This window comes from Nuphar pumila, unplaced genomic scaffold, assembly GCF_984573655.1.
Source record: "Nuphar pumila unplaced genomic scaffold, dmNupPumi1.hap1.1 HAP1_SCAFFOLD_419, whole genome shotgun sequence".
In the NCBI taxonomy this organism is placed as follows: domain Eukaryota; kingdom Viridiplantae; phylum Streptophyta; class Magnoliopsida; order Nymphaeales; family Nymphaeaceae; genus Nuphar; species Nuphar pumila.
In genome coordinates, this window is record NW_028323337.1 from 35,185 (window position 1) to 57,836 (window position 22,652).

The 22,652-nt window shown below is 54.8% G+C and overlaps 1 protein-coding gene across 1 annotated transcript; it reads right to left on the minus strand.

Moving 5' to 3' along the window:
- Window positions 1-667: 667 nt before the first annotated feature.
- On the minus strand, window positions 668-22,048 carry LOC149810268 (dynein alpha chain, flagellar outer arm-like). Its single transcript, XM_089994331.1, is given in 22 exon segments — window positions 668-3,286; window positions 3,977-4,672; window positions 5,183-5,985; window positions 6,494-7,144; window positions 7,147-7,565; window positions 8,023-8,318; window positions 8,950-10,200; window positions 10,203-10,339; window positions 10,342-10,798; window positions 10,800-11,259; window positions 11,261-12,533; window positions 12,996-13,197; window positions 13,598-14,278; window positions 14,766-15,029; window positions 16,012-16,122; window positions 16,188-16,313; window positions 16,431-16,530; window positions 16,624-16,847; window positions 16,849-18,693; window positions 19,305-19,938; window positions 20,709-21,117; window positions 21,865-22,048. Coding segments are annotated over 22 exon segments (13,842 nt in total).
- Window positions 22,049-22,652: the final 604 nt, after the last annotated feature.

Sequence of the window (22,652 nt, forward strand, 5' to 3'; positions counted from 1 at the left end):
GTACGGCACATTTAATATTTCACGAATTGTTCAAGAGACGACCACGTGGTGACGCGAAGTATATAAACTGTTTTTGCAAGTGACCACGGCATGTTCAATTCCTACACCATGACGTCCTTTCCTGGTCCATTTCTATGATCCAAAAGCTGCAGATGTTCAGGTGGATGGTCTGTGAAGCTGATACCATGTGTCATGGTGTAGAGCTGCTGTGAACTGGGTTTCGGAGAATATCTCGGAATTCCACGGGCGTGGCCCAGTGAGTGCCAACAACCGAGCAACGCAACGCAATCGCCCCCTTGCAACGATCCATGTTTTGGTTGAAGCCACAAGTCAAGGCATCCATTTCCATCTTCATGGAATCTCGGGAGTCACAAAGGACGTCAGAGGAATGCTGGCGCCCACACGAGGGCTGCGCTTGTAGCCTTGGCAATTCTCACGCCAATTTCCCAGAAAAACAGGTAGCACAGCTGCACAGTTGTGTCGTGAACTGACAGTCATAGCAACACACTTGAAACACTGAGCAGATTAAGTCACCCTCCTCACGAGGCATGCTTACAAGGGATGCCAATCACAAGGGCATGTCAGGCACGTATCGGTTCCACAGGTATACACAGGAAAAGTAGCAAAGTTTCAAGTTCAAGTACAACGCCTGGCGCTTGACGGCCGCCTAGGCAAGGTCATCTTGCAGAAGGATGGCCACCGATGCAAGCACCCACTTGGAGATGGGGACATTGCTCTTAAGAGTGAAGGTGGACACGATCGCCGAGTACACATTAGCACGCTGCATGTTCACATACACCGGGCACGTGTAGTAGCCGGTCAAGTTGTAGTTGTCCGAGTGCACAGGGCGCACACAGAGCACAGGCAACGAGGGGTGCAGCTCATTGGGCAGAGCCTCGGCAAGGCACTTCTCCTCACGGTCCCATCGAGCACCCTCCAGGCAAACGCCGTAGATGTACGCTGACTCACCTCCGCTCTCGGTGACGTCTTCGTAGTTCATGTCCGTCACATCCGTCATGAAGCACATGACGTCCAGCGGCAGCCGGTGATTGCGTGCGTACGTCTGCATGACCGCTGTGACAAACGCTTTGGCGTTGAAGAGACCCGGCAGCCACACACACTTGGGCGTCGTCACAGCGCCGTCCGTCCACAGCGCGAGTTGGTCGTAGCGCTTGAGGACGTCATGATACCACGCAGACAATGGCAGCACCTCTTGAATGCGGGTAGACATCTGCGACATCCAGCGCGCAGGCACCGTGTTGCTGGAGATGCCGTTGGCGAGCGACTCCATGGCGGCGCTCATGTTGAGGGCGCCGTCCAGGCCCAGGGTGAGCTCTTCCAGCGACTTCTTCATCTCCACGAGCAGCTGATTCATACGTTCTGTCTCCTGCATCGCAACGACCACGAAGGGGTTCTTGTCGACCACGCGCGCTTCGATCTCGACGAGATTGAACGGCTCTGGCAGCTTGTCCTTGTACTCGTTGAGCGTGGCGCGCACGCGGTCCTCCCCACCGCCTCCGCCGCCACCGCCGCCGCCGCCAGATACATTGAAGATCGTTTTGAAGAGCGTTTCACCCTCCGCGGTGAGCAAGGAGAGCTCTGCGTTGGGGTGCATGCCGTAGACGATCGGCGACTCCGCCGGCAAGCTTGTTTCGATGTACTCGGAGATTGCGGGAAAGCTCGAGGGCACGGGTGGGTGGAAGTCTGGCGAGAGCTCGATGACGGGCTGCTCCCATGTTGAGGGGTCGTCAATGTCGCCCTTGGGCAGGAGGGGGGGGATGACGAGGACATCGAGGTACGTCGTGCAGCACCGCCGGTCCATGTTGTCGGTAATGTGGCCGCCGTAAAAAACTTCGCCGAACATATACCGCAAGTCGCCCCACGGCACTTCCGCGTACGAGTTGAGATAGTTGATCAGCACGTCGCCGCATGTCGTGAGATCGCCCATGTTGAACGAGTACCCACGGCAGAATCCAAGACCTGAGCCCGCGCCGGTCCCGATACCCACACCAAACTTCTTCCGCCCAAGCAGCAGAGAGTGGTAGAAGCACAGACCAAAGAGGATTGCGCGGAAACAGGAGCGCTTCTTCTCCGTCTCCAAACGCTCCTCGAGCGAGGGGTCAAACGCCGCAAACGCTCGACGCATGTTTGACTTCATGTCCGACGGCGGCTCGTTTGCCACCTTGATGGACACCTGTAGAATCGCCTCTGGCACAATCTTTGCAAAGGGAGCTCCGTTGATTGGCTCTGCAGAGAAGAAGCAGCGGAAGTCCTTGTGAGCAGTCTCCGAGGCGATCTCGAGTTTGCGCTCGAGGCGCGGCACCCAGCCCTGCATGAGATGGACGTTGTCAAGGAACACCCAGCCGCCTTGCTCCATGTACTTGTCCAGGGTCGCCTCCGCGGGCTTCTCCTGACCCTGTCCCATGGAAATGAGTGTCAAGTTGCCCTTCTCGACGGAGTAGCCGACTTTGTTGGCGTAGGCCTCGACCTCTTTGGAGGGGGAGTAGCCGGGGAAGAGGATGAAGAAGATAGGCGTTTGCGATGAGCTCTCTGGGAACATGACCTCGCAGCTGAAGGCGGCTTGGTTGACGTACCGCGAGCCCATCACAAACTCACAGAAGCTGGAGAGTGCGTTGGTGATGCGGTCTGGGCGCATCGCGCGAATGATCAGAAGCTCCCGGAACCGCCGGCGGACCTCTAGCTCGTGCACTGGGTTCACCTTGCCCCAGTCCCCGGGCATCTTGACGGCCTCAGAGCGCTCGTTGTGGGCCCACTTCTCCCAGTCATCGGAGCTCTTCTCCATCTCCTTTGCAAAGCTGTTGAACGTCGCGACGGAGCTGCAGAGCACGTCCAGCGACGCCCACTGCGCCTCTGCAATCCAGCGCGAGAGGTCATTGGGTGCGGGCGGGGGGGAAGGGTTCTTCTTGCCTTCGCTGAGCGCGTTATACTCGGCGACATCGACCTTCTTGGAGCGCAGGAGGATGCGGAAGGTGAGCAGGCAGGTGACGATGAGCTTGTCACGGTCAAAGAGGCCGCGGCGGGTGAAGTCAAACACCGTGAAGGTGGTGGACTCCATCAGCGAGTTCAGGCGGACCTCGAGCTCCTCCTCTGTCATCTCAAACACCTCCTCCTCCACTGCCGGGGCCGCGGCCTCGCCGGCTGGTGTGGAAGTGGCCTCGCCTTGATCTGCCTTTGCCTCTTCGCCAGCCGCCTGCAAGCCAAGCAAGCGCACGCTTGAGCTGAGCATTCGGATCGGTGGTTCATCATAATGCTTCTTGATACCATTCTTGAGGTGGTAACATGACCGTCGTCATGGAGATGGCGCAGGCCAGATGCTCGACCATGTCGCATAACATTCGGTCACAGCATGGGCTGTTATTGCTGCAGAGTCGACGCAAAATTAAACACGTTTATCAGCAATCGGAACCTCAAGTAGGAGGGATGGTCTGCTTGAATGGCCAGTTGTCCGGCTGAAGTCATTGTTCTTTTGCCAGCGGCTGATGATGAGCACAACTGATTGCGGCAGAGGAAGGAGGTAGAGTACAGCTAAGTTATCGATGCCAGGGGGATTCTGCTCCAACAGCGTTCTCATACAGTCAAAGATCGCAAGTCAAACGGCCAACACATACATGTTTTCCAGTGTTTCGCCAGATCCTCTGATTTTTTGGGTGCAGGTACCCAAAAACGCATGAACATCCGAGACAACAATGGGGATCAAAGCCTCTGTGGCAAAGCACTGATGTTTTCACCTCCCAGATGTCAGAGACCACACTATACTGCCCACTGTATTACGGCACGCTCAGTCTGTGCCAGGTCACAGTATGCAATGGGACAAAAAGGATGCAATCGTTTCTAGTATGCAACGAGTAAACATTCATGCATCCAATCCTGTGGCAAGCACATCGCTTGGAGCTGTCTGGAATCGCACCGGCGAGGACTCAGCAGCAGCGGCTGCAGGCTCTTCGATTTGGGGCACCAGCTTCTTGCGGCCACCAGGGGCGAGGTCGATGCCGCGGGCGAACACGACGACAAACGCGTTGAGCGAGAACTGGTAGAACGCATGGATCTTGTTAAGCGAGTTGAGCAGGAAGAAGAGCATCGCTCCGCGGGCAGCCACAAAGCGGTACTTGTTGCGCGCGATCGTGATCATCTGCTCCGTCTCTTTTGCCTCCGTGACCTTGATGTTGATGTCGTCTGCAACGCGCTTGGACTCCTCAAGAGACTCGATGAGCTCCACATCCTCTGTGAGATCGCCCTCGGCTGTCGACAGGCGAGAGAGCAGATCGTCTTCGAGCTGCTTCAGCCGGATCGTGAACTCGGTGTTCTGATTCACGAGCTGTGTCTTTGTGTGTTCCAAGTCTGGGCGCTCCTTGTTGACGACGAGCGCCAGCAGCTGGTCCTCGAGGCCGCCTTCTGTGACTGTGAAGTTTATGAGGGTGGTTTCGGCCTGGATCTCGGGCGGGTAGTGCGGATTGGAGAGCTTGGTGTGCATGACGAGGCGGAACTTGGGGTTGTACTCCACCTCTTTGTCTCCCAGCTTGACGTACATCGAGCGTCCTTTCTTGAAGGTCGAGCGTGTGATGATGGGGTTGAGCACAGCATCAATGCTCTCGGCCATGTTCTCAATCAGCACAGAGTTTCCGTTCTCAATCGCACGCTCCATGATGCCGATCTGAAACATGAGAGCATGTCAGCTGGGTGCAGACGCTGTATATGTGGCTTAGAAGCAGAATAGGATCTGTATGACAACGTTTGGACGTAGCATACATGGTCAAAATACGTCAATATGACCCAGTGTGCATCGTACATTCAATGCATGTGGCTTGCAGGCGTGAGGCATCGAACGCATCAAATTCTCATGCAAACCAGTGCCAACAACATCAGTCAGGATATCAAACCATGGGGGCTGAGCTACCAAAGAGGTTGTTGACGCTTCCCTGTTGCACACAAACACTTGCAAGGCTCAGCTCCACAGAGACTGAACTGTCGGTTCTCAAGACTTGCAAGCATAGAGGGCATCATGTGGAATGCATGCACTGCGTAACCAGGCAATAGAAATGCATGCCATGGGTTGCTAGCAATCTATTGAGCTCACATACGCCCAGTGCCTAAGCAATACAAGTGGTGGATGATCGCCGTGCGACACCACTGATGACTGTGCAGTGGGCACTGCGTATCGCACCTTTTTGTCATCCTCCATGCGCACGACCTTGAGCTCATTCGAGGCCTCGCGCTCCTTGATCCACACAACACCTTGCAGCTGCGGGTCCATCATGAGAGGCCAGCGCTCCGAGTTGGTGAGAATGGTCCCGTTCTGCACGGACGTCGGGTCCGAAGGCAGCCCCTCCTTCACCCAGGAAGCAACGATCGCCGCGTCAACCAGCACCCCAAGCGGGTCGCTCAACCCCTCCGTCATCGGCGTGTTGCGCTGCTTCATGTATGCCACAAATTCTTTGATAAGGTCCACACGGAACGGCGAGGTGAATGGCCCAGCGTACGAGACAAACGCTGCGGCGAGTAGCATGTCGCCCGTGAGCACCGTGTAGCCGACCTTGAGCTGCTGGACAGTCTTTGCCCAGCGCTCACCCTCGGAGGCGAGAGCATTGATGAGGCGGTTTGCAAGACTGAGCTTCCGGTCGCACCGCTCCTGCTCAGCGATGGCGTTGTTCTTGTCCCTCACGGCAATGTTGTACTGGTTCTCGAGGTCCTGCACCATTGCGTTGAGCTCTGCGACCTTTGCCATGACGGCATTGAGCTGCTCGTTTGCAGCTGCGAGCTTCGCGTTGGCTTCCGCTAGCTCCGCCCGCTTTGGCTCAACCTCGTAGACGACGTCGAAGTACAGCACGATGTTGATCGCCCACTCGCACAGGCCTGCTGCTGCCTTGGACTTGTTGGAGATGGACTCCTTGTTGAAGTGCGGTAGCTTGAGGTACTCGCGTGTGGCGTCCACTGTCTTCTTTGTGAGCTGGCCCTCGTCGATGATGTCTGCATGTGTTGCCTCTTGTCGTGCTGTTGACGATGCCGTTGATATGCCACTTTGCTGGGGTGGTCATGATTGTTATGGGTGTGAAGGCTGCTGATCCTGCCTTCATGGATGACTCGTGTTGGATTTTCATAAGCGTCCGCTAGGTAGATCAAGTCACCTTTGATTGTGGCAATATCTGGCCATCGTACCACCAGTGGCAGGCATTCTCTCATTGATTCACGTGTGAAAAGTCAACAGGTCGCGTGGACCAAGCCATTGAGTGCACAATCTGCATGTGTGTAACACCAAGCGACTGCTTGCAATCCACAAAATGAACCCAAAGTCAACTGCTGGTTGCACCCCAGCAACAACGGACCAGCTGGGCACTTGCGGTCAACAAGCCATGTGGGCTAAGAAAAAGTGCTCAGCTGGCTGTCATTGGCATGCCACCATGTGTGCATCACATCTGCACCAAGCACATCCTCAGCGAGTGCTGACCTCACAAAGCATAGTCATCGAGCAGCGCACTTTTGAACGTCTTGAGGCGCTCCATGAACTTGTCGACGTTGGACATGAGCTTCTGGGCAGCGGCCCAGGAGCGGTCCTTCGGCGCATTCTCCAGCAGGATGATGATGACGGCAGTAATGTCATCGACGCCCGCGGGCGGCTTTTTGAGCGACTTGGCCTCCCCTAGATCCTTCTTGTTCAAAGTGTCCAACGCGGCCTCAGCCTGCTGCACCAAGGGCTCCGCAGCAGCCAGGTCTCGCTCGCATGACGTCTGCTTCTCGGCCACATCGACTGCGATCTGTTCGCACTTGGCTTTCTCCACTAGCGCGGCCTCGTTCTCCGCATTCACCTTCACCTTCTCCTCCCCGACCTTCTCCGCAAATGCGTCGGCGCTGACAACCTTCTCCTGCACCTGCACTGCCATGCGCTGTGCAGCGTCGACGAGCACATCGACGTCTTTCTGCGTCTTGTAGAGCTTGGTGAGCCCGGTTTCGAGGCGGTCAATGTTGTTGTTGGTCGCAGAGCGCTTCTTGGCGAGCACATTCTTGTACAGCTTGATCAGCTCAAGGAACGTCTTGGGGGTAGTGTAGTTGTAGCGACGCTCGACCTCCAGGAAGCGTTTCGACGCCTTGTTTACAAGAGCAAACGAGTACGGCATAAACTCAACCACCCGCTGCGAATCTCGTCGGTCCCCAGGTCGATCTCCTTTAAGAAGCGCTCAGCAACGGAGTGCAGGGAAGCCTCTGGCCAAGGCTGGAACCAGTCGATGACCGTGGAGTTTACCGTTGCCAGGAATCGCTGCGAGCGGATACGGAAGTTGTCCCCGACCGGAGACGCGGTGAACACCATGTGTAGGTTCTCTTTCACTTTGCTGATGAAGGTGGCCCAGCAGTTCTCGTTGCTGTCGATGAGCCCTTGCGCCTTGGTCTCGGAGCGCATCAAGTTGATGATGTCGTCCTTGTCTTCAGTGGGGAAGAGCTCCGGGATCTCTCCGGACGAGAGCAAGTCGTTGATGTACACAAGCATCTTCTCGTCGACAATCTGGGAGTCGGTGAAGAGGAACATGAGGCCTTCGCCCTTTGTGCCAGATCGCCTGCACGGATAACGCCAGCATGGTCAGCATGCAATATGGTTGCGACGTCTGAGAGGGCACGAAATGCCCGTGGGGAGGGCGCTGGCCTGCCAAAAGTCCCATAAAACCCATGCTTGTGTTGGAAAAAGCTTGTAGCAGTGCTTTTGCACTGAATGGCGATCAAGAGATAGCCTGAGGTGGTGGGACACTCACTACATGTACTCAGCATGACAATGATGTCCCTTTCACCAGCAGTAGCATCGGCACCTTCAAGTGCAACTTGGGAACCAGTGCTACCATCACCTGAGGCAAGCTTACCGGATCCAACCTGGGCTCTCCATAACCTGGTCCAATACATGTGGCACCTATCTCATGATACCATCCATAAATCTATCGGACCAGCCCCTTGTACCTTCCCTAGTTACTGGTCTGCTTGCAAACAAGACAGAATGCATGCTTGGGACGAAGCAATCCTCACCTGTACATCTTCTGCAGGTCCTCCTTGAAGTTGTTCATGCCATAGGAGCCTGAGATGACTATGGTCATGGTGGTGAGGCCACAGATGTGCGCGGCCAGCCGTGACAGGCTCTGCTTGCCTGAGCCTCCCACCCCAACAAGCAACGCGTGGCCAGAAGGGTTCGAGATGATGCGCGAGATGCGACAGATATGCTTCATGGCGTCCTCGAAAAGCACGAGGTCCATGACGGCGTTGGTCTCGTTGTACTCGCTCAGCGCCTCCATGAGAATCTTGTAAATGCCGGGGTAGTCGTGAACCTGAGACGTCGCAAGGCGTCAAGCTACTGGGAAGGATTAAGATGGTGTTGCTCTCAAGCTGCTTGGAGATGGCATGAATGCGCCATTTGCGCAAGACATTCAGCAGCTACACTTCACGTTGGTGGCAAAGGGGTATCGGGAGACTTTGTTGTTGAAAGACCTGCTTGTTTTTGCGAGGGTGTTGCCCAATCGATTTTGTTAATTGTCACATGTGAACTGCATACGACTGGGAAGCTCCTTCCGATTCTCGAGCCAAAGAGCTTTTATTTCTTCTGGCTTACCAAAAACTTTGCTAGCACTGCATACAGGACATCCACATCATCGGATGTGGCACACTGGGCACTTATCAGGCGTTTTCTTGGTGCATCAAGACTGCAGGCATTCATGCTGGGGTGCAGCAGCTGGCATCGTGAAAAGAGGGTATGATCATTGTCCCTGGAACTTGCATCCTTGTCCAGGAGATTCATATGCCACCTATGTCAGCTACAGGCACACTGGCATTTCTTGTAATGCATGCTCGAGACACAGAGAACACCCCGTTTAACAGGATCGCGTGGGTTTGTGCGCCCATAACCTGGCACTTCATGTTGCCCAGAAACGCGACCTGTGCGAGGCATGGAGCGACACACACCTCATTGTACACTTTCTCGCCAAGGCCACCAGCAAAGTGGCAGAAGATGAGCGGCTTGGGGTCATTCTTCTTGAAATAGTCGTCAACGTCATGGATATTGAAATACTTCTTGGCGACTGCGACGGCTTTCTTGTTGTAAGTGTCAAGATCCGCGCGTGTGACGAGGCGGTCAGCGTAGACGCGTTCCGACTCATGCAGCCACAGCCGCGCCATCTTGGTGCAATCATTGAACTTATCAGGGTTCGACATCAGCATGCCCTGGAAGACGTTGGCGAGGTGGCGGATGGTGAACTCGTAGTGGAAGTTGATGGCGGTTTTGCGGAAGGTGGACGCCACGGTGTCGTGCAAAGCGAGCGCTGCCTGCAGCATCTTGGTGGTCATCTCTTCAACATCGGCTTTGAAGTGCTTGAGGTGGCCCTGCAAGAAGGTTCCGTAGATCTTCATGAGGGAGTCCTGCCCGGGGAAGTCGACGGCCATCGTCATGAAGAGGCGCTGGAGGCGCGGGTTGATCGTAAAGGAGCCAGCTGTAGGGTTCATGCAAGCGACGTACTGCGTGCTGTTGATCTCCTTGAGACTCAGCTTGCTGCGGTCGTACCAGTGGCCCCAGCCGAGGTGCTGACGAATGAGAGAGATGGGCATCGCGGTGTCGTAGGGGTCGAGCTTCGGCATGTTCATATCATCGATGAAGTACACGAGCTGCTTCGTGCCGGGAGGGCCGTACTTCACGCCTGCCTTCTTCTCGAGCGGAGACTCCATGATCTTCTGGAATGATGAGACATCGGTGAAGTAGTTAAATGAGATCGCGAGCGACAGCTGCTCCTCCGATAGGCTGCTGAGCTTGCCCTTGACGAGCTGCGTCTTACCAACGCCTGCGCCACCGACAAACATGACCGGCTTCTTCATCGAGATCATCATGTCGAGGAAGTACCGCAGCGATGCCGTCTCGGGCGTTGACACAAACACGGCGCCCATTGCCTGCGCTTGCGAGTTGAACTCGACATCCACAACCAGCTCCGACCACGGCGCGAACTTTGATGTTTTGAAGTTGACGTAGTAGTCGTACACGGTGCCTTTGCCGGGGAACTTCACCGTTGTAAACGTCTGCTTGAACCACTTGTCAAAGTTGCGCCGGTAATTTATACCGTCCTTCTCGTTCAGTGCACCGCCGAAGGACCAGATGACAGCGAACACAAACAGCATCTCGAACAGCGGCTGGTCAGCCTTGTTCGTTATCGAGTTGTCGAGCATGAGGCAGCCTCTAGGATGTTGACGAGAGAAGTAACGAAATTCATCGTATTCAGCGGCGTGATGTGATCGTACGCCTTCTTCATCTCGAAGATCGACGTGGGGCAGTACTTGTCGAAGAGAGCAGTGATCCACTCGCAGGCTGCTCAGGGTTCTTCCACTTGGCCTTTTGCGCGTATGCAGGCATGATGCGTTTGATCCACGACTTGACCATGTTGCTCCACTGCTCGCCCTCGGAAATGTACAAGATTCCGGCACGCGTTGCGGTCGCGGGGGTCGCGAACTTCAAATCGCGGATCTCAAACACGAGCTTCATGCAGGGAAGCACCCGGATGCGCTCGTTCGAGGGCAGCGTGAGCAGCTTGTTGTCGTCCATGACTGAGTTCATTGACTCGATCCAGTTTGCGTCGAGGTCCCCGTCCAGAAGGATCCATTTCGGGTTCTCGTCGGGCATGTTGGAGAGCTCACGCATGTAGAACGACAGCAGCCCGTCCTTCCACTCGCGCGTCGCCATGTTGACGTAGCCGTAGAGCTCTTGCGTGGAGACGGCCTTTGGGTTGATGTCCTTGATGAGAACCTTCTGCCGGTTCACGACCTTGAGGTTAGTCGTTCTCCGGCGCGTCGGTGCCAACGAGAATGGCACGTGCGAGCGAACGGTAGACTTCCGTGCGGCCTGTGCCGGTGGGGCCCATGAGGAACACGCAATGGCGTATCGCCATGAGCTCGGAGAACTGGACAACGCGCAGAATGAAGTCGTCCTCATCGGTGAGACCCGCCGCGATTGTCTGCTGCTTGATCACCTTCTCAAATGTGATGTCGCGCTTGCGCTCGGGGTCTGTGCCGGGGAACAAGTCGTTGAGCAGGCCGACAAAGATGATCATGTCCTGAGCAAGAATCTTAGGGATGTTGAAGTCACGGAGCGCGCGGAAGAGCACGTCGGCTTCCACTTGTCCGGCTTCGGCTCGGAGCAGAGAGCCTGCAACGACGAGGACTGACTTGATTGCGCGGAGACCCCAGTCGTAGTGCTTCTGTGGCGAGAGCAAGTCCTCGAGGAGGTAGTAGAGCTGCAAACTTCTTCGCCAGCATCTTGGCCTCTACAAAGCCCTCCGCCATGAGCATGTTCTCCATGATGAGCTGGCGGTCGGGCACGACTACGGTGATTGGGCGGAAGAGCGCTTTGAGCGACTCTGGCAGCTCTGCGCGGCCGATGTAGCCAGGGTTCATCGTGATGAACCCTGATGTGCCCTCCTCAAGAGGCATTTCCACGCCGTCGGCGGCGATAAACTTCCATGAGAGTGCAGCGACTTTGTTGCCATTCTTGTCGTTGTGCTCGAGGCCGCGGCCTGGGAGCAGCGACTTGCGCTTCTGAGCGTCCGTCACGCATTTGTACTGCACCGAGCACACTGAGAGCACCTCTGGCACGAGGCGGTTGAACTCGTCGAAGCAACCCCACGAGCCCGAGGCCGCCAGCCCCTTGAAGATGTCTCCCATCGTGCGGTAGTCCATTTCTGGCGCACAGTTAAACACGTAGATCGATTTGCCAAGCTGTGCGGAGAGGTCCTTAGTGGTTTCAGTTTTACCAGTGCCGGCAGGGCCCGCAGGAGCAGTGCCGAGGCAGAGCCAGCAAGCTTGCGTGGCCGTGATGTAGATGCGGTCGGTGAGGGGGGTGATGACGAGGCGTGCGCCGTTGCCTAAGTACTCATAACCGTAGGGGAAGGAGGCGTCGCAGATGCGGATGCGGCAGTCATCGATCTCCTTGTCCCAGTACGTCCGCAGCTGACACACCCACTGGAAGCTCTCTACGTCGTCACTGCCGCTCGCAGCAATCGCCTCCACCATGTCTCGTGAGTGCGCGTCAATCGTGATCATGTTCATGACCTTCTGTCGGTCTGGCTTTGCGAGTTCGGTTCGCGTGACGGTAATCAGCTTTGTCAGCTGGTCCACCTGCTTTGCGTTGTAGCTGGACATGGAGCTTTTGTTTGACTTCATGCCGGCAAACGCCTCCTCAACCTCCATGCACCAGTAGATCTGATTGACCACGAGGATGACCTGGGATGGCCAATCAAACAGCCAGGCTTCTCGGCTCTTGGTTGGGTACGCTTTGACCGACTTGTTGAGCACAGTCTTCAGCTCGGACCGCATCTTGTCAATGATAGCGTTCATGTACACCTCGACCTTGCCCTCCAGCGATAGTGGGCTACTCCAGGCGCACTCTTCCACACCGACGCATGACACAATGCCCAGGCCCACCGGCCTCGCGCCCTTGTCGTCCAGCTGCAACCTGTCAATTGCTTGGAAGCACTTTGACAAGTGAGTCATGACGCGCTTGGGATTGTTTCCTGCACGCCCAAAGTCTCCATGAGTGTGTATGTAACCAGCGAAGTGCAGCTGACGATGATGACGTACCGTTTTACAACACTACTGCATCCACATGGACATTGGCAACTTTAAGGCCTGGTGTACATTCTCAGGGAGACATACGTTCAGATACAAGTCTGCGCGGTGTGGTGTACACGTGCGAAGACACGTGACAGTGGTGAAATAGTGCGAGCCAGGATTGCACATCATGACGTGTATCGCAAAATGTGTAAGGTTTATCATCAGCACGAGACATGCAGCCTGCACAGTGTCAACCTAGCTGCTCAGATCCAAGCATTAAAAGCACACAAACGCACGACCTAACGGTGCTACATGCTATCAAAAGGTCACTGCATGCTCATAGGCATCAGCAATCTGTGCGGAAAACGGGAACCTTTATCACACGTGTGACGAGCAGTCACATGATAGCAAGGGAAGGGTACCGTTGGAGAGAATGTCCAGCAGATCGTTTGAGGAGACGAAGTAGAAGCGTGGGAATGCGCGTCGCTTGGACTCCTTGAATTCTGCCAGCGCCTTCTCGCAGATCTCGAGCTCGCTCTGCTGTTCCTCCAGCCGCTTGTACAGGGAGTCTTCATTGCAAGCCTTGACGCAATTTTTCTCCTGCTTGAACTTGGCCAGGAAGCTCTGCATGTGGTAAGCGAATTTTCAACACCGTCCTCCACTTCTAGCTGTAGATAGACAAGCCGCATATCAACAGCTCTATGGTAGACAGCACAGTCCACGCGGTGGGGTCTGAGTGAACCTAAGTCTACTCGAGTCGGGTACGTGGCACAATATGCTGCACACATCCACATGCACTGGTACCATCAGATACATCAATACATATTTGTAAGCATGCCTGCAGTAAGAGGCCATAGTAAGTTAGAACAGAATGTTGACATACATGGGACAGACAGCCGACACCGATGCCGCAAAATGGCTAGGATCTTTGCATGCTGTTGTGTACGCGTAGATTCTGTTGAGCAAACGAGAGCCAGAGTCCTGGAAACCAGGAGCCAGGTAACCTGGGATTCAGGTGCCGTACCTTCACAGCGATATCAATCTTCTCGAATCGCTTGGTGGCTTCTGGGAGCTCCTTCTTCACTTCCTCGGAGTGGATGAACAGCGACTCCAGATATGCCCACGTGCGCTGGATCTCATTCGTCAGCGCGTACACATCTGCAACGCCGTTGAGCTTCTTGTTCCAGCCATTGATCCCGGGCGTCTTACCGCGAAGCTTGTCGGAGCCCACGCACCCAACGGAGTCCGGGTCTGCAAAAGTCCCCTGAAACCGGTTTGCCATCATGCCCTGCACAAGAACCTGGTTGTCCTCCAGCAGCTCAAAGTCCTCCTCCGCCATCTTGATCGTGAAGACATCGGTGGCCTTGTGCTGGATGAACTGGAACTCCATCTTCTCCCACGTTTCGTTGAGCTTGTTGAGTGCGACTTCCATCTTCTCCTCCTTTCCGGCCTGGTCCACAATCTCTCCGACTTCTTCCTCGAACCTGTGCAGCTCGAGGTCGAGTAGGTCCTGGAGCGAGAAGGCGGGGTCTGCAAGGTTGATGTCCTTCTTGGTGGCATGCATCAGCGCTTTCCAGTGCCTGTCGCGCATTGCGGGCGACCTCAACTCGGCGACCAGAGGTAGGGATGTCGTGAACGCCTTGACCATACCGTCCAGGCCCTTGTAGCAGTCCTCGTCCTTGATTGTTTTGTGAATAGAGCGGACCTGTACTCGCACACTCCCTGTGAGCAAGCCAAGAGGATAGAGGGCACCTATCCTCAAGGCAATTCTTCTATTGATTCTCTACATGCAACTGTATGTGGGCATTGGTGAGAGCAACGAGTAAGAGAAGCGATTTGTTTTGCACGGCTGCGCCTGGCACGCTCATGTAGCCTCAACAAACTGGCAACCTGGCAGCAGGGCTTCGCCGGAATGGCGTTCGGCCCCCAATTTCTGTCCCCCAAATCCATGCTTTTCAGGTGTCTGGACCCGCAAATGATATCAGTTGGCAAAACGCTGCCCAGAAGAGCATGCTCGTCGTAGTAGTGAGATAGATGTTGCTTGTTTGCACCAAAACCCCCCCCAAACGCCACAGAGGGTCACATGCATGCGCAAAAGTCAAGGTCCTTTGCGTTCAGCCAGGCTGGGGCTGACCAATGCTGTCCAATCTTGGAAACCATCGATAAAGTGCGCATTCACATAGCAGGCGCACCTCCTTGACGAAGGACTTGGCAGCATCCTCCATGACTTCGGTGTTGATGTCGTTCCAGAGGGTTTTCTTCCACTCACTGAACTGCAGCTGGCACAGCAGGAAGGTGTCCCACACGTCTTTTGCCATGATCAGCTCGGCCTTGATGTCCACCAGCCGGTCGCGAGCGTTCACCACAGTCTCAGGGAAGTCAAAGGTGCTCGCAAGTTTGGTGTGCTTCACCAGTTCCTCCTCCATGCTGAAGATGAGCTTGGCCTGCACAACTTGCTACCTTTCAAGGCCCTCATTATGCGAGGCACAATTGCGAGCTGCGGCTCAGCACTATCAATCCAGATTGCAGCAACATATACAGTTCTTCCTAGTCCAGTCCGCCAACAATGTAGTGTTGGTACAGCAGCTATGTGTGAACATATAGTCACTCAAAAATGAGAATGACGATATGCAAAAAACCCTTGTCCCGGGGAGCATCGAGGCCTTTCTGGCCTCGCACAGTGCTTCGCCAGATTGAGTTCCGATCTCCAGAATTCATGCATTGCCAAGTATCTGGTCCCACAAATCACACAGGCTGGCAAAATGCTGGCCTTGCATGGAAGATTGATGGAGTGACGAACCACGCTCCAATGATAATCTGACAAATCTCGTATGTGTATACTTTCGGCCTGTGCCGATGACCTCTTATGTGATGTATTCTATGTGATCTATAATCTATTCTACGTGATGTAATCATGAACCATACTCCAAGAACATCACCACTATGCTGTCTTTCATGGTGAGGACACAACACGCAGTCAGCAAATCTGGCATACAGTCCTTACTATGGAGCTTGTGCCCAGGCACACCCTGCCAGCCTGGGCAGTCGCTGCATCATTTGCGTATGCAGCGGCCAAGGGAGGACCCCTCACGTACGAAAATCTCCATGTCAAGTCTCCTCCCTGTGTGTATTATGTTGAGACTGCTCTCTGTCAGATGGGAGATAGGCTCCAAGAGATAGGCTCCAGTGACTGAAGAACAGAAAGGAAAGAAAATCAATCGGAAATCAAGCCAGGTCCACGCAAGCGAGCTCTACGCCTACGAGGACATAGCCGAAGCCCTTTGGGTGATACTCGCAACCCTACCGTCCTCTCAGGCTCCAGTACACATACTTGAGCCTTTCATATGATACGCTCAGCAGTCCTCTATGCCATGAGCAGCTAGTGTTCCACACCAGGCATTTCACATAGGGCATACCTCTTTGTCAATGGCCACGTACGAAGCCTCCGGGCCTGTGGCATAGAGCAGGAAGGGAAAGCTTGCGGAAGTCGCGCGCGTACTTGTTCACATCGTCGGTGAACTGCTGAATCTCGTCCTTGATGCGGCGGCCCTGTGACTCTTGATAGGAGCCACGTTTTCTTTTTCGTTGGTGCTGCCTTCTTGACATCCTCCCACTTGATTTTGAGCGCCTCCAGCTGCTCTAGGTTTCTTCTTGGTGTTGATCTTTGCGTGGCTCAGCTCCAAGAACAGCTCCCGCAGCTGGTCGATCAGGAGATCTTTTGTCCCTTTGGCTTCACGCACCTACATGCCAGAAACGATCGTCAGCAGCAGCGTCTGAATCCTTGCGGTCACACGAGCCAAGAGCTTGCTGCCAAGCACTCTCCATACAAGAGAGCCAGTCTCAGGATGTTGCCGTACCGTGCGGTGGCGATTTCCTAACATTTCAGGCAAATCTAGTAGAAGATTCAAAGCAAACGGCAAACTGAGCTGTTGCGTTGGACACGCAGGGTAGAGATCGCTGCAATTGAAGCAATGGGGCCGTCATGATATGCTAGAAATCAAGTGGGCTGGACACGTGCAGGCATGCAAGCAGAGCCTTGACAGAGCATACCTCGAAGAGGCAGCCATGGTCTCCAGGAGCTGCTTGAAGTCGGAGTTGAGCGCCTCCGTGTCGTTCATCAGCCCCTTCTCTTGAGCATCTGTCCACGCTTGCAGACCCTTGAGCAGGTCTATTGCTTGCAACTTCATCATGTGCACAAATTCGTACTCACTCTTGACCTGGACAAAGTCAAGGACAGCACAGATATCCAGCTTTGGCGACCCGGGAGCGGAGGTTGACCGTCACCAGCTTACCATCCATGAGGCAGCCAAGCGCGCCCGTGGGTAAAGCAAGGTCCGAGTGTCCGTTGTATACGAGCTGCCATGTCATGGTCTTCACATCGAGCGTCCACGCGTCGTTGTAGGGTTTTCCTGCAATGTCCATGCCACCCACCATGAAGATTGCCTCTTTACTGTAGTCCTGGAACACTGCTCCGCATCGTGCACCAGGCTTGAAGTCCCCGTGGGTCTCAACCAGCTCGATGGCAAGGCCCGCAGCGCCGTTAAGTGTGATGACGAACATTTCGTCATTCGCTTGGTACTCGTCATCTGACATCGTAAAGCCGGAGAACATGTAAACCTTGTTGCCTTTCTTCCAGGCCGCGGTGCCCTTGCGTGGGGATGGGAGGCGCCCGGTCACGGCAGGTTCTGCCCATGCCAGCTCACCCTCGATGGGAGAAACGGTTGCCATGCATATCTCGTCAATGGGTTCGCCTGCTGAGTCGCCGCCGAATGTCAGCAGCATCTTGTCGATTGCGACCACCATAGGTGTGTTTCTTGCCGACACAGGGGCTTCTTCGATGGCAATCTCGGCCGGCATGGCCTCCGCCGCGATACCCGCCTCCTTGACCTTCTCAGGAGGAGTGTCCTCATTTGCAAAAACCACGACCGCAACAACAGTCACATCGCCTTCTGCAAGTGCGTGCGCCACGGGCGTGCCGTCCACAACACCACACACCCACGGAGCCTCCTTTGCCACGTACGTAGGCTGCGCGCCCTCATCAGAGGGATCGGTGTTGACGTAGAATCGGACTTCAGCAACGGTGTCGTTGGCACCAGTGAGAGTGATCGTGTGCTCTCCGCCAGCAGCCCACTTGTGGCCGTGCAGCCAGAATGGAACGGCATCTGCAGAGCTCTGGAGCTCGATATGCATACCGTCAGAAGGAGCGCGTTTGGGCTCTGGCAGCTCCGCTGCGAGCTTCGCCTGCTTGAGCTTGAGCTCACGCTTGAACGGCAGATCGCTGGAAGGCGCGCTCCACGTCCAGGAGCCATTTTCGTTCTTGAGCGACCACACGTCGCGGAGGTCGCTGCCGTCCGCGAGCGCCATGCCACCGAAAATGACCATCTCCGCCTTGTTGACGACCACTGCACCGTGCAGCGTGCGGTGGGGGGGCTCGGGGGCGCCCTCCGGCAGGCTCACCTGGGTCCAACGCCAGTCCTCGCCTTCCGTGTTGCACACGGAAATGCCCGTCTTCTCCCCCCCGTACAAGACGAGGTCCTTGCCGATGGGTAGCAGCGACGCAGCCTTGCGCTTTGTGGGCTGCGCCCCGAGGATGCGTGGCGTTACCCACGGATCCTTGCAGGTCACGAGGAACGGAGAGCCGCGCACACTGACGGGCGTCTCGGTGCCAAGGTCAGTATGCATGATATGCACTTCGTATTTGCCGGGCATTGGCACGGAGTAGAGCACGTGGTAGTGGCCGTCGCCCTGGTCGGAAATTGTGTGCTTGCCGACAACGTCGTCACGGCCAACCATAGCGACTTTGACGGAGAACGAGTCGCCGCCACATTCGCGCTTCTCGCCTAGGGTATCGCGAGCCTGGATGTGGAACGGCATGTCGATGCCAAAGACGCCGGTTTCGAGCAAGCCGGGGCCAAAGGCAAGGCAGTTGCGGCCCATCGTGTTTGCAAAGTAATTGAAAGTCTGCTTCTGCACCGTCCAGCCCTCGCCAGAGATCTGCACCGTCACTTCCACCTGCTGGGGGCCGAATGCCTCGAAGTTGGGAGTGGGTACCTTGATGCGAGTGCCGTCGATGAAGCGGCCCTCGGCGATCGCCTCGCTTTTGCCCGCAGCAAATTTCACCTGCAACACCATGCCTCTGCGACCTTACATGCTACTCTGCAAGTCTGGTTCGATGTACAAACACAGTGGGAGACGTCATGGCGCCGCTTATCTGCTGTCACACAGCTTTCCAGGCCGTCTTGGAAGCGTTCAATATATCTTTACTGCATTCAGAAGGGGCCTCTGGCCTGCACATGCAGTTTGTAAGTCAAACAAGTAAGCCGGCTATCTGGAGATACAGGTGTTTGGTACTTCAGTTTCCAAGATACATTTTGACACGTCCTGTTGATGCTCCCTATTCTTTCAGTTCATTGCCTCAGTCGTTTGATCCCGTTGGCTCAGCTTCAGTTTCCACTTCAGACAGAAGCATACTTGCTGCTTGCACGATTCCTTCGACGGGGTTCATGCACAAGCGACGACGACATCAAATTCCTGCCTATCCATCCGAGGCTTGGGGACCATGATGAGAAGCAACAGCCAAGTTCACCAGCCAATGAAACATCAGGATGGGAATATGACCCCTTCTCCTCCCAGACATGAATGCGAGTTTGGTGCTTGACCGACAATTAATTGCGCAACCGATGATGTCGTGGACAACCACAACACTGACACATGCCGAGTCGTTTGCACACCTGAATAGTGCCCTCACGGAAGCGCAAGCCAGTGATCTGGATCTCTGTGGAGCCATACACAGCACCAATGGTTGGCGAAATGCCAGTGCAAGCGTACGGGGGACCGATAATGGCAGCAGCATGCAGACGCCAGGTGTCCCCGAGCCAGCGAGAAGCCCATCCGCCAAACAGAACAATCGCCGAGCGCCTATTGTCGTATACCCACGCGGAGTCCTCGCGAGCCTGGGGGGGCTCTGTGGCCAACGTTTCGGTGGGGTGGGGCACGACAGGGGGGGAGAACCACTCCTGAGTGCCGGCATCCATCACCTCCACTGTGTGCAGGTAGTCCATTGGGCCCTTTTTCCCGCCGAAACTGAACACCTTGTGGTAGGGTACAGACTCCACGCCACTGCAGCAGTTGTTGCAGATCATGTAGTCGAGCTTTGGGACGCCCACAGCATCGTTCCAGCGCATGTCCTCGAGGTTGGGTTTCAGCTCAAGCATGTAGGCTTCCTCAAAATAGTGCTGCAGGTCTCGACCGCCCATGATGACGAGCTTGTCGTAGGTGGAGGAGTTGGGATCGACCGGGTACATGAGGGCGCAGTGGTCCATGCGGGGCTCTGGGGCTTTGCCCTCCACTTCTAATCGTTGCCACCTGCATGTGGTGCTGCTTGCTCAGTTGCGGTGACTCAACCCTGTGTGCCGCAGCGCTTCGTGAGAATGGAATTTGACCTCGATTCTGTTCCAAACTTCATGCATTTTCAGGCATCAGGAGACTCAGCCTGGCGGAAAGATAGTCGGCTGATGAGTGCACGCTCATGGAACGTGCACAAAAGCGCATATTCTCGTTTTTATGTTGAGAGTGGCTCTGTACAGGCGCTTGTCCATCGATTCTCGACATATTCACGGATCTGACGCATGCATGGCTATGCCAGCTCGTGCCTTTCCTCTACTCGTGGTCTAGCAACGCTTGAAGTGGTCTACCATCAAACAAAACAAGAAGGAAACGGGGACAGCAAGAGCTGAGACTGCGTGCAGCGGACTTTCCAGAGAAGGGTCAAGACCTCCTCCTCATCCACTCTTCAGCTCACTTGCAAACCCGCTATGTGCACTTCCTTGCGCTTGTAGGCAACATGAGGGCGCGCCACTATCGCCTTTCGTGCATACGCTTCAACTGACATGATGATAATGCCGTTTGCTCCAACCCTATCGCAGTCACATGGACATCGGCAACTCAAGGTGCCACTTGGGCAGCAGTACATACCATCCCCAAAGCAAGCGATCCTGAGGTACTAACATTCATTTACTTGAGCTACAGGGGTGAACCGATGTGGATCTTACAGCATCATCTTTCTCTACTATGAGAAAAAAGCAGCTGTTTGTATTGTCGGGAACAGTAGTGGTATACATAATGAGAGGACAGACCTGAATTTGGTGCCCTCTTCCTCGATGTGGAGCACCCACAAGTCGCCGTAAACAATGCCGGCTCCGCCGTAGCCCCCGAAAATGAATATTCTGTCGAAGAACTTTGTGGCCGTGAAGTGCGCGCGGGCTCCCGGGAACTCGACAACGGTGTTACCCGAAGCATCCTGTGTCTCGTGCCCTAGAGGCTCGATCTGGCTCCATGATTTGGTCAGGCAGTCGTACAGCCAGAGGTCATCGTAGCGCGTCCGCTTATCGATGCCTCCAAACACCAGCAGGTGGTTTGCGTCGAGCTCGACCGCCATGTGCCGAGCGCGTGGGGGGGGAGCGTTTGAGCACTGGATCACAGACCATTTTGATTCCTCCTCTCCCGATTCGAACTCGTAGAGGTCATTCAATGCTTGAGCCTTCCCTGCATGCCATATTTGCTTGTCTCAAGCGTGGCGTTCATGGTTCTCCTGTGCTCAATTTGAGCTTGTGGACTGCTCATATGCACATGAATCATCACGTTGATTGGGTTTCATCATGCTGAATTCTTTGACATGGTTTGGCTGGCACGTGTATGCGGGCGCTCCCCTTGTGCGCAGAGTTTATGCATGATCGGTGGAGTATTCAATGGTACATCCAGTCTACATGTTGAGTGCATGAGCTGTGGGAGCTCAGTTGAAGAAATGCAACCATTGTTTGAGTATCATCAGATGTCAGGAGTGCGGAAAAATCCATCAATATCATCACACCCACCAGTGATTTGCCGGAATGGGGTTCGACCCCCTTTTTGCCCCCCAAAATTCATGCATTTGCAAGCACAATGATCCGCAATTACAGGGTCTGGCGAAACGCTGACCACCACGGAGTGTCCATTCAGACTACTTAGCGACGCTGCATTGGTAATCTGAGAATGCTGCATTGGCATGACTATGTACATGAGTACATACTTTAAGCCCACGCTGTGCCTGGTCACTTCAGTGTCTCATGTTATGGGACCAGCTTCTGTTCTTGGATACTCCAAACTGTTCATGAACCATTGACGATCAGACAATGCTTTCCCACATACCCTAACCCCCATTTCTCTAGGTATCAGCCAGAGGATTCCAGAGGTGTCACATAAATTGGAACAGGGGTGTTCACATCAGTGTTTGCTGGGAAGAAAGGGCCTCACCGTTTTTGAAACCAGCACCGCCAAACAAAAGGAATCGTGTACCAACTTTTGTGAAGGAGTGTCCTGAGCGAGGCACGGGGGCTTCACCCACGGCCTGGACCTGCTCCCAAAACAAGCTCTGCAACAACATCAAACCCTCAAGAGGAAGACAGAGCTTTGAATGTCTGGGAGCACTGAGCAACATCTTACCACTGAACCTATACCATGTTATTGGAAGTGTCTTGTGACTCAGGGATGCAGGGCGGCGTACTGCCATTTTCAATGGAATCTCGTTTGCGTGCTGACCTCGGAGTTGTCAATGTGGCAGTGTTATCAAAAGATGCATCATCATCATCCGGCACAGATTCTGAGTGGCGATGAATTATCAGGGTCAGCCAACCTGCTTCTATGCAGGGCAGACAACAAAGATGATGAGATGTCAGATCAGGCTATGGTGAATCAGGCTTGTCCTGGAACGCTTGCGTCGGATGATGGTCATGGCAGCACTGATTCCCCATCGTGCACTTGCAGCTGTCAATGCCCATGCAGTATTGCTGCAGACTACAGTGTCGTGCCAAATCACTCGATCATAGATGCTGGCAGCATCCCAGAAAGACAGACTTGAGGTCCACGATTCACAGAGACAGTGTGCAACTAGTTGATGACACTTCTAGACAATACCGATTTCTGATGCCACCAGCAGATCGTCTGTTGACAGCTATTGCAACTTTCCTGATGGCGAGGAGTGATGCAAGACTTTGTCTTGGTGGTTGTCAGGCACTGCAGCACATGAGCTGAAGAGTTTGGCT